The sequence below is a fragment of the Lepisosteus oculatus genome, chromosome 3 (assembly GCF_040954835.1).
Source record: "Lepisosteus oculatus isolate fLepOcu1 chromosome 3, fLepOcu1.hap2, whole genome shotgun sequence".
NCBI classification, from domain to species: domain Eukaryota; kingdom Metazoa; phylum Chordata; class Actinopteri; order Semionotiformes; family Lepisosteidae; genus Lepisosteus; species Lepisosteus oculatus.
In genome coordinates, this window is record NC_090698.1 from 15,867,049 (window position 1) to 15,882,062 (window position 15,014).

Sequence of the window (15,014 nt, forward strand, 5' to 3'; positions counted from 1 at the left end):
CAAAAATGTCTATTGTACTGTATATCCCAATTCAGGTCAACCAATATTAAAATACCCAAACAAACAATCCTTCAGGATTTCTAGAAGAAAACAAACATCATACAGCATTTTGGAGCCTGAAGCCCTAATGTATTTCTGCAAATATTCTGCTAGCATTCTTCAGTAATCCTGTAAGAACTCACAGGAAAAGTAAAACATGTCCTCTGGGAACAAAAACAAAACTCTTTGGCTCAAGATCCAGTTAGATTTCTGTATATACGTTGCCAGACGTATAATTTGTTTTAATCAAGTTAACTGGACTATGGTTACATTTCTTTCTAACAAACTGAAAGACTTTTGTCTGAAACATCCTGAAAAATAGCTTTCAATCTTCTGCACAACCTAAAATGGACTTTTCAGTAATCTGTACAGTACAGTTAAATCGGCTTCAACCCTCTGCTCTCCTCCCCACTGAGAGCTGATGTGTGTTGAGCTTACTAGAGCAATAAAGCTGCCATCGCATCATCCAGGTGATAAGATGCAACACACTGGTGGTGGTGGAGGGGAAACCCCATTATCTGTAAAGTACTTTGAGTGGAGTGTCCAGAAAAGCGCTATGTAAGTGTAAGGAATCAGATTTCTCTAAAAACTGTCTAAATGAATTAAAGTATGGAATATTAATTAGCTCTTTATCCAATCGTAAAGCAGAACTCTGACCAGTGCCATGGATGCATTTATGTACAGTATCTTAGACTGAACACCCCTCAATCTTAGGCTGAATTAAAAGAAGCAGCTCTGAATGTAGAGAAACAACTGCAATGAGTTATTGCCCTTAAGAATAAATATATTTTATTGCAACTACTGCCATAACCTCATGCCCTGACTGGAAGGGTATTCCTTCTAACATATCTATGTGTACCTACTGTACAAAGTTCTGGTGATCTTAATATCCTTAGAGAATCCCAGACATCAGATGTAAAATCTTTGGTTAAACAAAGTAGAGTTTCTGCAACAAAATACTCGAGCAATTTAAGAAACATTATAGAAAGGAAAAAGAGAATTGAGTTAGGGATCTTCAGCTCAGCACTGCTTTTTCCAAATGTATGCTACACAGATCGCTGATTTGGACTAATCCATTCAATTGTCATTGATTTAAAGAAAGGTTGGTGGGATTCAGTGCCGCGTGACTATATGTCAATTTATATGGATTGCATTTCACTGACGGTAGAGCACAGCTGATTTGATTATGGTATAACCAAATGTCACTGATGTGATACAGCCAGCTATTTGAAGTTACTGTTCTTCATATCTGCCTGAAAAAAAGCCATTTTAAAGACCAGCAAGAGTGATCCACATCAGATTCTTTTTCAAGTCCTTCCAGCCAATAAAAATGAGCCGTCTGAGGTTGCTATGAGCCTGGCGGGTCTAAAACCTTATAGCTGTACTGGCCAGGATTGTGAACCTAAGGTAATTCCTGCAGGACAGATGCCTGAGAAAGTGACCCAGACATACTGTATCTGTGTTCTTCATGATCTGCACTGTCCTGTTAGAAGAAGGCCCTGCAGGTGTGCAAGATTGGAGAAATCACTGTACCCATTATCCTTCTACATGTACAGCTTTTCACACCAAACACATAAAATGGACAAGTGGAAATGTACTCTGATCACTGCAAAATGACAACTGCAAAGAGAATTCAGAAACAGGACTGTATGTGAAGGGGGTGTAAAGGATGCAGCTCAGCTAATGTGAAATTCAAAGAGAAATATCACAGCCGTTGAAGCTTGTGATGCAGAACCAAGGAAAAAAGAGCAATCATTGAGATTGTGAAGGAAGCTTCGAAATGACCTCTCTGGAAAGCAAATGAGTTTGAACCTCGATGGCAAAGCAGGAATCCGTCTTTCATTGCTGCTCCTTTCCTGGTGTGCATTACAAAGACGATAGGATATTTCAGATGGTTTATTAAGCTAAAAAAACATCTTGAGAGAAAAAATAATCTCAAATACAAGCAAAACCAGAGCAGAGGTCATCCAACAAGCCACATAATCAATCCAAGAGGGTGATGAATAAGGAAAAGAGTTTAGCTTTTAAAATTCTTTCCCTTGCTAGCTTACTTCCTGATATCACACAATGATGCCATTCATTTAAAAACGAATCTTGCTATAACAGGAGCTTCAATTGCCTTGTGGGAACAGGAATTGAGCTCCACCTTTACAGGAGCAGATTTTATTTTTTGAAGCTTCGTGCGAGGCTAACATGGGTCCCTTGCTCACTGTCGTTCTTTGAAAAGCCAATCATCAAGCAGACTGGGCAAGCCTGAGCAAGCAGAGGACGTGCAATACACTCATACAGTAGTATTTGAGTCTGAACACACTGGTCCATGAAGATGTTTAGGTATAAAGTTGTAGGATCCTGCAAATCCTGAAATATATGGCCAGGGACACAGGCTGATATTAGGTGACAGTTTCCCATCTAGCACTTATAGCAGCAGCCTGCTAAAAATGTCTGGGGCCTTAACACCTAGATCACTGTGTATTACTTCCTAGGAGAACCTCTGGGGGTGGCAGAGGGCTCCATTCACAACATGATCCCATCCTTCAAGAGTCTATAAGAACATTAGAAAGTCTGCAAACTACAGGAGGTCTTTCAGGCCAACAAGTCTGCTTGGTAGTTAGTAGCTAATTTATCTGAAGAGCTCATACAATGATTTCTTGAAATAAGCCAGGGCACAGCTTCAATAACCATAGGGATGGAAACTCAGTTTTATAAGATCACTTTATTGGCCACATACATGTCTTGTATTAGGAATTTGTCTTTTTGCATACCCCAACTTGCTCATCATGAGACACACAGACAGGGAGAGAAGCTTGGGGTCAAAGCACAGGGTCAGAGATCTATATTGGGTTAAGGGCCTTGCTCAGGGGCCCAACGGAGTAGGATTCCTCTGCAGTAATTGCAGTAAACAATGCCAATGGATCCTTAAAACACCGCTAAAGACAAAATGCAGTGTTGACACAGAAGAAAAGAGTTCTCTCTTGTGCTTTACAAAATCACAGGCTTACACTGTGTGTGCAGATGAACAGGAGCACTGACGTGTTTCTGACATGTAGGGAAACATTAGAGGTTTCTACAACAATACTCCAAATTGATTGAAATAATCTGTTACTGGAGCCCTCACGTTAGCCACCAGTAATTGCCCAGATAAGAAGAGTGAGTGTCCTTGTGGTCATTGGACACAGACCTATTAAGGTTTGCGGAAGATGAAAATTTAAGATTTGCTTTAAGTGAAATAAAGGACCAGCAGAAGTTTTGAATTTTAAGAGCAGACACTGTTCGAATCCAGCTTTCATGTGTATGCCAAAATGGAAGCTCTATGGCATTTAAGAGTTTTTTTAATCGTTCATGCATGCAACAGCTCAAATTGCACTGCTTGGTCATAAATCAAAGAAACAACTGATGAAGAATTCATAGACATTAGATTAAGATCAAGGACTGTTTTCATGTGGAGATTAATACATTGTCAGTTTGCCTAGAGTCAAGCAAAATAATGTTTTCTTTCATACAAATGTCTTTGTTTTATGAGAAAGCAATAATACAGCTCTAGACAGATATATTTCCTTCAATATCTACAGAGAGGAAAAAAAACAATAGAGATTTCAGCGGGGTAATGAATTCAACAATTTCCTTTGACTCCTGGATTTGACTCTTCATTTCCGTCTATCCCAAAAAAGGTTAAATAGCAGTGACCCAGTGGAGCAGATATTAAAACTGAAGGATCAGAATATGAGCCCTGACAAGGAGAAAGCATTTGCTGTCAGTTTTCTTTCAAAAAGATATAGATCCCTTGTGTAACTCTTCTATCACTAAGCTGTTATTGTAAGTTTGAAACAAAGTGAAGCCTCTTTCGGCAAAATGGATTTACTTAAACGGTGTAACCTAGAGAGCACCCCTGGGGTCATCCTGTTTACAAAAATCCCACGAATTGGTAAAGCTCAATCATTGACTCCAGAAAAGAAAGAAAACAAATGTATGTGGCTGTCTGTGGGACAGACACATGGCTGACAGGACATTTGAATGACTTGGGAATGTGCTCTGGGAATTCCTGTAGCCACAGTGCTCTGGAGGACTGGGCTCACTGCATGATTTCCAGAGACAAGTCTGGAGCGGATCTTTGCAGGATGTCAAGAATCTTGTCAAAGTCTACCCTGCATAGGTGAAAACATCATGTTTTCTTTTAAAGAGAATGTACACACACGAAGCAACATTTAATTGGCTTAAAAGCCCTTTTAAAACAGTGTGGTGCATCAACCAATTACAAGCATTCAGGAACAGCCATGAGAAGGCAACAGGAAAGGGACCAGTCCTTTTATACAGTACTGTACCTTGCTTTTGGGATCCATACAAAACCCAGACTGTTCTGTCTGTTATCACTGCCAGCCCCATGAGTCCTTGATGCTAGGAAAGGAAAAAAGAAATATGTTTTTGAAGAAAACTGTGTATCTACTAGGCATCTACTTCTTTCTCATGCAAAAAAAGGACTGTGTAGTGACGAGTCCCTCTTTTACAGTCCTTCTGCTGTGCATTGTGCCTCTGTGTTGAGTGGGGAAGTGGGTACATGTTGGGGTGAGACGCAGGAGTTTGTTGAAGTCTCTGTGAAAGGCCTGACACTGTGCATGACAGTGTAATGCAAACACGCATGGAATTTCATGGCAAGAGCCCACATGACAGCACTGAGCTAATATAATGGGTACCAGAGTCAATAGAATGTCATCTGAGAATACTAGCACGATTCCCAAGCCCAGTGCAGTTGAGGATTTATCATTTACTCCTTGGTATGATGGGTTACCTGTTCTTTACATTCTACCCTGTGATTCTTTGAGACCACAATCAGATTCTCAGTGTTTGTCTTGGACATACACACTGTTGTGCCAATATCCTGTGCCTTCAAGGTGATGTAGTGTATTAAAACATGTTTTTGGTACTGGTACCACTAACAACTGAGCTCTTGTTCTTAAGAAAATAAATCTGAGTGACTGGTCAGTAAAAAAATGATCAAAGTCATACCAAAAACATTTAATTTATATGTAAAATCCATATTCTTTATTTTTCTGAAAGCATGCATGTACTGTACAGTACTTTACAGTCTGAATTGAGTGTTATGTTTCTTTTGGTGCACAGTGTAGCTGTTTTGGTGACATAGAGTACGATTTTCCATGTGTTTGTTAAGAACCATCTGTGACTTTGAATTGGACCCGTGGAAAATAGTTTGCTGTCTTTTTTTGGAAACTGTTCGGTCCACTCTATCTTCAGATTTAAAGGGCTCTGTTTCCCAAATGTTTAAATGTGCTAGCATTCAACTAAGGAGTGCATATAGTAAACACAAGAAGGTTGTAAATATTTTCAGCCTCATCTCTTTAAAAACTCTCAGTTGTGTGTTTTATTGACTAGTTTGTTGTATTATATTGTAAAAACAATCTATGGAAGTGTTTTTTATCTGTACATTTTGACTGACTTATGGAGATAAAATGTATTTACTCCCATCTTTCAAGCTTTACTGTTCAAGTACATGGTATATGGGTTTCGAAGGTATTTAAAAGGACCCCCCACAGAATGCAGCAAATGTTCCAACTCTTTTTTGGAGTGGCTATGAAGGCAGCCCACCACAGTAGTAGAGTGTGGATTGTTTCCAGTTTTATGGTAAAATTATTGCTGCCTGGTACTTGCACTAGTTTATATGTCCGTGTCCTGAGATGTTATGTCCAATATGTTAGCTACTGTACACTGTATTGATGGTTTTATTCTTTCTCTCATTGCTTAACTTTCTGAGTTACAAGAATCTGGACGTTTTGGCCAGGTCTTTTGAAATGCTAAATTGTTCAATAAGGCTAAGTTTCAAAAGAATGTCATGTTTTGTACAATCATTTCCTATGGCACCAGGACAAGGAGTGCTTGCTTCCTTAATTGCTTCAACCAGTGCAACAGATTAAGAATAATTGTATTTTTATGTAGCTCTTGCAAGGCTAGAATTACATTCCCTCCTTGGGGACAGCACTAACAGAATTTAGGGTCAGGGTTAGGGTGAATGAAGACGGAGATAATACAGCTGCACCAAACGACAGCCATGTCTTCTATTCGAACATGAGTATCATGCAGGGTCGAAGAATGGCAGTCAGTAACTGGGCGGACTCTTACTGTACCTACACTCTGAGCGTAGGGCTACTGTCGAACCTTCCTGTGATAATGCAAATTGACTGGCGAGTTAAGTGCTTTACAAGGTGTAAATCGCTCTCATTCAGACACCTGTTGCTTTCTCTCTTTCTTCCCAGGGCTTTCCAGGACACGACAGAAATCAATCACACCTTCCCTAAGTTAAAATGATAACATTTTTTCAATAGCAACTTGAAAGGCTAAACATATATTGTTGTTGTTTTTGTACTTTTTTCGTCATAAACACTTTAATTACATTCGTGATTATAAATCCCCCTCTGGGCGTTTCTATATTAGTCTGAGTGGCGGTAGCAATCTTCAAACCTCCATCTGGGAGGATTAAACTCGATTTATCCTCTTAAACTCCAAATGCTCCCTCCTTCCCTCCTTCCTCCCTCCCCCCCACCCCGAACCATCCAACGCCCGGTCTTCCTCCGTAGTTACGATGGACCCAAATGCAGAAGAACTTCGAAGTACCAGCTGTATATCGGAATTCAGTATTATTTTGGAGTGGTGTCTTGTAGGGGTGCCGAGAAAGAAGCGGGGCTCCTGCGCCTAGTGTGTGGAATGGACATGCCAGCGCTAGGTTGCTCATTTACTGATCTTTAGCAGATTGTAATCTCATCAGATGGTCAGTCTCAGCACCCCCCTGCCGGGAAAAGAAGAGGCTGGCTGCTTTGTGCGGGATTCATTCTGGACGACTTTATCCTGTCCGGGGTGGGACGCGTCCAGTAGTGTAAAAAGGACCGCGATTATTAGCGTTCAACTTTCAGGAACCGGACTCTCCGTTTCATCTGCGGCTGTGGATTATTCGTGAAAACTGAAACTTTTTCAACTTCGATGAGCAAGAAATGGGTTTTTTAAACAGGGAGAGGAGCTCGTTTTTCTTTTCATGTGTAATTATTCTCATGACAGAAGCTGCTTATTGCGCGAGGAGGACTGCCGTGAGAAAACAAGGTAATTACCCCCCCCACAATCTTCCAAAACTTTACGCGTTTTTACAGGTGACAGCAAGTAAAGGTACCTATGAGACGACAAAAAGGGTTAAAATCGGCTGGGCAATCCATCACACAGGATTGCCTGCTTGTACTGTATGATTTGAGTCTAAACGATTGTACCTAAACATCAAACAATAACTTCCTCCCGTTTTATCCTGTTTAATTTTTCGCAATTGAAATGCTAAAGAAGAATCTGTTGTTTGGGCGTGTCTATAGCATGTTTATTAAAGAATGACATTTTCGCGAATTTGAAATGCGTGTCTTGGTCTTCGATTAACATTTGATCATGAATCTAAACATTAAACGCATTTCAATGGCAAATTTATTAAATCTATGGGCTGCATAGCAGGCGATCTGGTAACTGTTTCTACTGGTGCCTCGATTTTCTTTTTTACTGTTACTTCAACAACACTTTAATTCGTTTCTTTTGAATAGTGGTGTCTGATTTTCTGATTTCTCTCTACAGTACATTGTCGTTTCCCGCTGAATACATCACTCACTGTATGACGTGAAAACTGAGAAATTCTGCTAAATAAGTCATAATATTTCATAATTGATTGATGGCTCATGGAATTATCAAAGGCAGGCTAAACCCTCCGCTGTACACAGAGTACCCAGATTTGCGGTGTAGTGGTTATCTGCGACAGACAGTGGAGGAGAGGTTGCGGATGAGCGGCTCAGATCAGTAAACAAAGTGGGAGGCTACTCATCCTGTTTTAGCGTTTGATTACTCCGTTTTACAGCTACTGTACAGTACGTTGAATAAGTATCGGTGTGTTTTGTAAATGTTCTATTAATCTACAGTATTATAGAAACCAAAGCCCAACTTTATCGTTTATAAACAATATTTTGAAACGACGTTTTTTAAATACAGATAGTTACGTTTGTTTTAAACAAACACACAAAACAACACTTATTTTAGATATTGTACTGAAACATCACGTCTGCATTTTTCACTTGAATTAACGAGTCGTATCTCCAGTAATGAAGTTACCTCACACGTATTTAGTAGAAGTGCACTTGCACAGTTCAAGTCCAGCTGCTTTTCAAAAGATTTAGCACACGGTCATGTATAAAATTTCTAATTGACTAGAGACCACTACGGTTGAACTTTCGAACAGCCGATAAACCTTTATGAATGAACAGAGGAATTTTATTATTGTACTGAATTGAAGCCTTTCACATAACGTACTGTATGAGTTCGATTGCCAGTCCTGTGGACCAGTGATTCTAGACACAAAACAGTATATTGCTCTTATTTAATGTTGACTAACTGCTATACTTTTCAGGAAACGGGAAACAATATTTGCAACATAATAATCAATAATAATGATCATAATCAATTTTACGATCAAGTCCACAGAGGGCGCTCTGGTGCATTGTTTGCGGTACTGCTGAGGGAATTGGGCATGAGGATCCAAATTAATGGTACTGTACCAAGCAAAACTTGTTTGAAGCCAGCGGGTGGCAAGAGAGAAATTTTTAAATTTACCCTGATACCGGGCCCATCATATATTTAATTGCAAATTGAGCAATGACTCAAATGTTCATGTTTGTATGGAGTTGTTTTCTGTGGGAAGGAAGAGTACCGTTTACTTTTGTGGTAAATTATAGTTCACTGTTAACATTAAAAATCTGGGTAAAGGGTACTTTTATTCATTTATTATACTTCATAATCCTGTTCTATATTATCCATTTTAGATAATTACATTTTATATTTTTAAGTTTATTGGACATCTCATGAATTACCTGTAAATTGTAAAAAATAGGAAGCGTAAATGGGAGGTATTCATCATCATCATCATCATCATCATCATAATAATAATAAGAAACTTTATTTTATGTAGCGCCTTTAAAGGTGGCTTCTCAAAGCGCTTTACAGGATGACAATAACAATAAATAAGAAGACTACAACAATAAATAATAATAAATTTCGCTACGGGATTAATAAAGTATTATCTATCTATCTAAATAACAATAACAATAGAGGAGACCGTGGATGGTGGTACTAAGAAAAGCAAAGGGGTGAAGAATGGAACCAGTTAAGTAAAGGCTTTTCTGAAGAAGAAGGTTTTGAGTCTGGATTTGAATGAGTTTAGAGAAGGTGACTCTCTGATATCCTTGGGCAAAGAGTTCCAGAGCTTGGGGGCATAGCAGGAGAAGGCCCTGTCGCCCATACGATGTAGACGGGCTTGGGAGACAGTAAGGAGGGCAGAATTTGAAGAGCGGAGGTTGCGAGGTGGGGAGTAGGGCGATAAAAGTTCAGACAGGTATTGAGGTGCCAAGCCATGTAAAGCCTTATAGGTGAGCTATTCATAGTTTCCACACCTATAATCCAGTTATTATGTCATAGTTTAGCTATAACCCTTTGTGTTAAGTGAAAGGGAGGCATGTCTGGTCAATTTAGATATCTGTAACTAAATTAAAATTAGCGTGGTTCTGATCCCCATAGCCGCAGCGCATAACTTAATGCACGTCAGGACGTGACGTTACGTGCCTTCTTGGTAGTCGTGATTTCCTGGTATGCAGACAATGATTTTGTAGGTCAGAAGAAGTAGGATTTAATTCCTCATAGCTGCTTAGGGAAAAAACGTCTAAAAAGATACTACTGTATGATCAGCTCTGAAGATCCTATAGCAATACTTTTTCTGTGGAGTTAGATGATTTTTACTTTGCTTTTAACTGCTGTTTGCCAAAGAAAAGACTTCTCATAGTGTACCACGGCAAAAAACGGGTACAATCTGGAATTCGTATGGTTATTAACTTTTTTTATTTAAAGAGAGGGCATTCATCCATGATTAGCCTAGCTCAACACAGGCAATACTGTGTGAAGAATTGTGGGAAATAATTAATACCATCTGACAAAGCTTTATATCTACTGGAGAACTATTTGGAACAAAACGAATGCGACATTTGCATTACTGATTAAAAACCTGTAGACTGGCCTTTGTTGCTTAGTTTGTCCAGTTCTAGAAATGAACTTGGAGAAAACAAAGATGAGTGTGATGTATTCATGTTTACAGTGCAGAAATAATACCCAGTAAAATCCATGTATATATTTATTTAATTTGCAATTGTATGTGGTCAAGCCTCAAAGGGTGCAAATAACAGCACGCACAGTAATAATTAGGTGCCAGGATGCTGCACAGTGATGAGGAGTTTCAGTGCAGAAACAGACAGGAAGTCATAGCATAAGGGCAGAATCTGTAGGTTAGGGTCAGTCATAGGCATCTGGTGTCAGCTACAGTATATCCCGCAGATATGGATTTTCAGGTTTTTCTGGAAGACTGCAAGTGAATCCGCAATGTAGCAGGTAGGTCATTCCACCACTGTGGGGCAGCATAGAGAACAGTCTGACCTAGGACCTGTGGCCCCTCAGCAATTGCCAGTTGGCCTGAGGAACCAGATCTTAGTGCCCTGTGGGCCTGACAGTGGTCTGCAGGGGCCATGCAGGACTATGGGCTTTGCCATGTTGTTTCTGGAGTTTTTTTACACTCATTATGGAAGTGTACATGAGAGATCTCTGTTATTTAAGAATACAAAGAAGGGGTGTCTAGATTACAGAGCTTTGACTAAGTGCTGATATGCTTATAGACTGCATTGGTACTGGTCTGGCAACTATGAATCATTTCTGGAGTCCATCCACCTGTCTTAATCACCCACAACCTGCAATTAGCATTGTTTTTAGGAAGGGGTCAGCTCCACCCTCAGAACATATGTCATTATGGCACTTTGTAGAAGAATCTGTGCCACAGGGATCTGAGACGCTATGCATTTTCGGCATTTCAAACGGGGAAGCCTTTCTGACTTCTCAAACTTTATGCGGCCTACAGAGGAGTCCCCCAGCCCTGGTGCTGTTTCTCATTCATGTACTGGTTTGTCTCAGTCCTAATTAGTGGGGTCTTTAGCCTCTGAATGGAGACACCTATGAAGCATGAAGGTATGGAGTTTCTCAGCACCAGGTGAATATCGGCCTTCTGTGAAGAAATCGATTCACCTGTTTAAATTTCTCAAAGTTCACCACTGGTGCACCAATGCACATGACTCATTCCTCTTACTCCTCCTTCAGGTGTCTCCAAACTCCTTTCCTTGTGGCAGGGGTTGCTTGTCAGAAAATATAACTATCAGCTTGTATGGGCACTGTCTCTGGAAAAACATGATTTATAATTGTCTGGGAACAGAAAAGGTCCTCTATACATCTTGTTTTTTCTGTCCAGCCGTGTTTGTGTTCACAGTAGCTCTTGTCAGTATGACAGATCCTATTCTTTCCTTAATGAAGTCCCAGGTGAACAGCTCAAGTTCAGCCAAGGGCGTATGTTCACTTACCAATGTAATATTATGCTCATGCAAAGCTGACCCCACATTAATGTTCTGTATACTGTATGTATTTTGTTATATCCATTAGAATATGATCAATGTTCTGCCCCTACATCAGCTTGCCTTAGAAAAGTTTCTGTTTTTTCTCTAAATCTCGCCCGTATCTGTCCTTTATCTGATAATGGGTTTTGATTCAAACAGAGCAAAACCTGAGAACAATGTGGCATTACGTTTTCAATAAAAGGTCATGTTTTGCTTTGCAGTTTTACATAAATATTTAAATGGGCTCTGCATGGACCATTGTTTTGCTGCGAGATGAGAGATACGGCATGATTACAGCCTTTTATTTAATGCCTCAGTGTCACACACCACCAGCCAATAATGTAAGAAACAAGAGATGGTACTTGTCTGAATAGCAACTGATTGTGTCTTTGTAGCTCCTGAAATGCAAAAGCACAGTAGATAAGTTAATGAAAATGAACTCTCATACTTGCTTATCAAAGCCTGTCACCATAGTGACAACTGAAAGGGAGATGTGAAAAATCTGTCTGTCTGATCTGTAAGGCTCCCCATTTTGTAATCAGGCTGTCTACCCATTAAAATATGTCTCGTATATTTAGTGTTACAGATTTAGGAAAGAAAAAGCCCTCATCAGTTTTCTGACCCCAAAATTCCCTAAACAGTTCACATTCAAATATTCCTCTTATGGAAATCTCAACCTGAGATGAGTAAAACCCCCTCTGTGAAGATGGCCGATGACACTGCATGATAGGGTACTTCCCCAGTTTTAGAAAAGGCTCAGATTCTGGGAGGTGAGCTGGCTTCGGACTGAAGACTGAGTTGATAGGGATTATTTTCACACAGGGCAACTTAGCAGGCTCATGTGCCTTTCTACGGTGGTGGAGGCACACAATTAGTTACCCACACAGCCTGCTCTTTCTAGAGCTGACATCAGGTGTGCACAAATTAAATGTTATGTTTCTTACTATATGAACTGCAGGGTGGGGGATGTGAACGCACAGTCCTCTAGTTACTGTAGAAGTGTAGGACCCTAGCCACTGCTCCACCTGCTTCCTCGTGAGCCTTTCTCCTGATGCCCTTTTGGCATCACATGCATTTGTAATTCATTCCTTTTGACACTGCAAAGAGAAAAGGGCGAAGAAATTTGTCTGAATAGAATAGATCATTTTGGAAAGCAGCCTAGTGGTGCTGCGGGATCTCTCTCTCCGTATTTTTTATTTTGCAGCAATGAGTGATAGATTTGAAGTTTGTAGAGATGGGGGGGGTTGTTTTTTCAGGATTGTGTTCATCAGGGAAATAAATTTAGTCTCATAGGCCTTACTGTTCATTAAATAAGGTGCTGAGCAACTGTCTGGTCATTTACGGTCTCTTTATTCTGATTTAGACCTTTTTTTTAAAGACTCTCTTTAGCTGAGAAATCTCAGTTAATCTAGTACTATTGGTGATTACAAAAGTGTTTTTACCTTGAATCAAGGTTTTTGGAACGGATGCTATATTACAAGACCAAAAGCATAGTCTGTGGGAATGCAGAATATACGGTATTTGATTTATCACATACAGTACTGTACAGAGTGGCCCTGTGTTAACTTTTGTTATTTGCCGTTAGTTGGAATTTGCTGCTCTGTCTTTTTTTTTTTGCAACCATTCCACCAGCAGCCACTTTTTTTTCAATCTTTGCTGTGTCATTTTGTATTTAAATCATCTGCACAACCTGATTCCTGAAGCATCTGTAGGTGGTGGTGTTTGTGGTAAATGACAAGCCCTGAGAAATCAAACTTTGTTCCATGAAGGACTGAATTGCAGTTGTGCAGTTGATAGATACTAAACCTGTTACTCCAAAACAACTTGTAGTACAGTTTTGTAAACACTGTAATCTTTTTGGTGGAAAACACCATGGCAAATCCAAAAAGATGTGTAGAACTTCTTGAACATCAACCTTGGTGTTAAATCATCACCAATGTACTGTATCTCATCTCTACTTCATCTTTACCCGATGAGTTCAACAATGGGATTTTGAGCTCCTAATATTTTGTCTGATAGAACCATATGCACCACACATGGATATTGAAGACTGTGGGATCTTACTTAAGTGACCTAATATAGACAGGCCAAACAAAAGAAAACATTTGCTTTTATTAATACTGTAATACTGGGGAAAAAAGGCTTGTAAAAGGCAGGACAGGCTTTTCACAGACCTGAAGTGATTACAGTACCCACAATCTCCTAACTTCCAAGTGCTGGATTAAAGAGACCTATAATCCTGCTGTATATGAACAGGTCAGATAACAGTCTGTGTGCTCTCTCTGGGAACAGCCTTCCCCTTTTTTTCTTCCCACTCCATCCAGGAGTGTTTGGTTTTACATTGGTTACATAGCTAGATAGGTCTTTCCCTGTGCTAGCCATACAGTACTATATGAGAGTACTCTAGCTACGTATGTTTCTGGTTTCTCGCCTGTGTGCTCCCATCTGTATAGTGTTTTCTAGTTCGCTGTCCTTTATTCTCTGCAATCGTATCAACATGATGTATGTATCAGTACTGATTACTGCTCATCAAGTTCTGTGTCTAACTTTTGAGTGCTAGCATGTCAAACCTGAACACTGGTTTGAACTATTTTCATGTGCTTCTCCGTGTAGGTGAGAGATATACAGTATTGTATGAAGGTAATCCGGGGAAACTCGAGACTAACAAACTTGTTCGTTGTCTAAATGAACCCCAGAATTCTGTCAGAGTTGATGACTTTTCTGAGTTTTGTCTTTACTACCATGACTCTATTTGTTCTGCAGGGTGAGACCATGGCTACTTTGCACAGACTTTCTGCTGGTGCCCTCGATAACCTTTTTATTTCAAACTGGGCTTATGGCTAGTTCCCTATGCATCTTCTTATCATATGGTAGTTTTGAAAATTGTATATTTTGGAAGGAATCTTGATAGATTCCCAACTGTGCAAATTTTCTGCTTTAAGGATTCCAGTTGTCAGGATTGGTTAAATGGTGTAACTGCTTTGTGTGTGGTGACCATGGGCAAGGGTGGAACTGTGCTCACCAAGATGGGGGCAGACCAGGCCAGAAGTGACACTCCTTGATTTACAGACTTTTTCAAGTCAATAGCAGTCTACCAGCTTGTAAATCCTGAAAACCTGTCTTTCACAATTACATCCTTGGATGCACTATTTTTCAAAATTGAAATTGGTGATGTAAACACTCTTAATTGCTGACAGGAAATTGATACCTTGCCAGTGGAGGACTATAACGCCTTCTAATCAGGAAAACTCATTTAACTGCCTTTCAAACCTCTAACCATTTGTTCTAATTTTAGAATGGGTTTCAAATATTATTACATCTTTAATGAAGGGATGAACACCTGAAGATGCTGCTTCTCTGCCATTAAAACTGAGCACAGGGTAACCCAATGTGTGATTAGTACTGCATGCCTGAATGTCCCTAATGGACTTTAGTAGTTTATCATGGAAAAGACTGTCTCGGCTTGCCATGCTG

General features: G+C 39.8%; 1 protein-coding gene across 3 annotated transcripts in view; it reads left to right on the forward strand.

Moving 5' to 3' along the window:
* Positions 1–6,584: 6,584 nt before the first annotated feature.
* The window catches only part of LOC102682354 (pikachurin), a 59,113-nt gene continuing 50,683 nt past the window's right edge, over positions 6,585–15,014 (forward strand). For all 3 annotated transcript variants that reach the window (XM_015340362.2, XM_015340363.2, XM_015340364.2), the window contains exon 1: positions 6,585–7,140. In XM_015340362.2, coding sequence (XP_015195848.2) covers positions 7,035–7,140 — 106 coding nt within the window. In that variant the 5' untranslated portion in view covers positions 6,585–7,034. The remainder of the gene's footprint in view (positions 7,141–15,014) is intronic.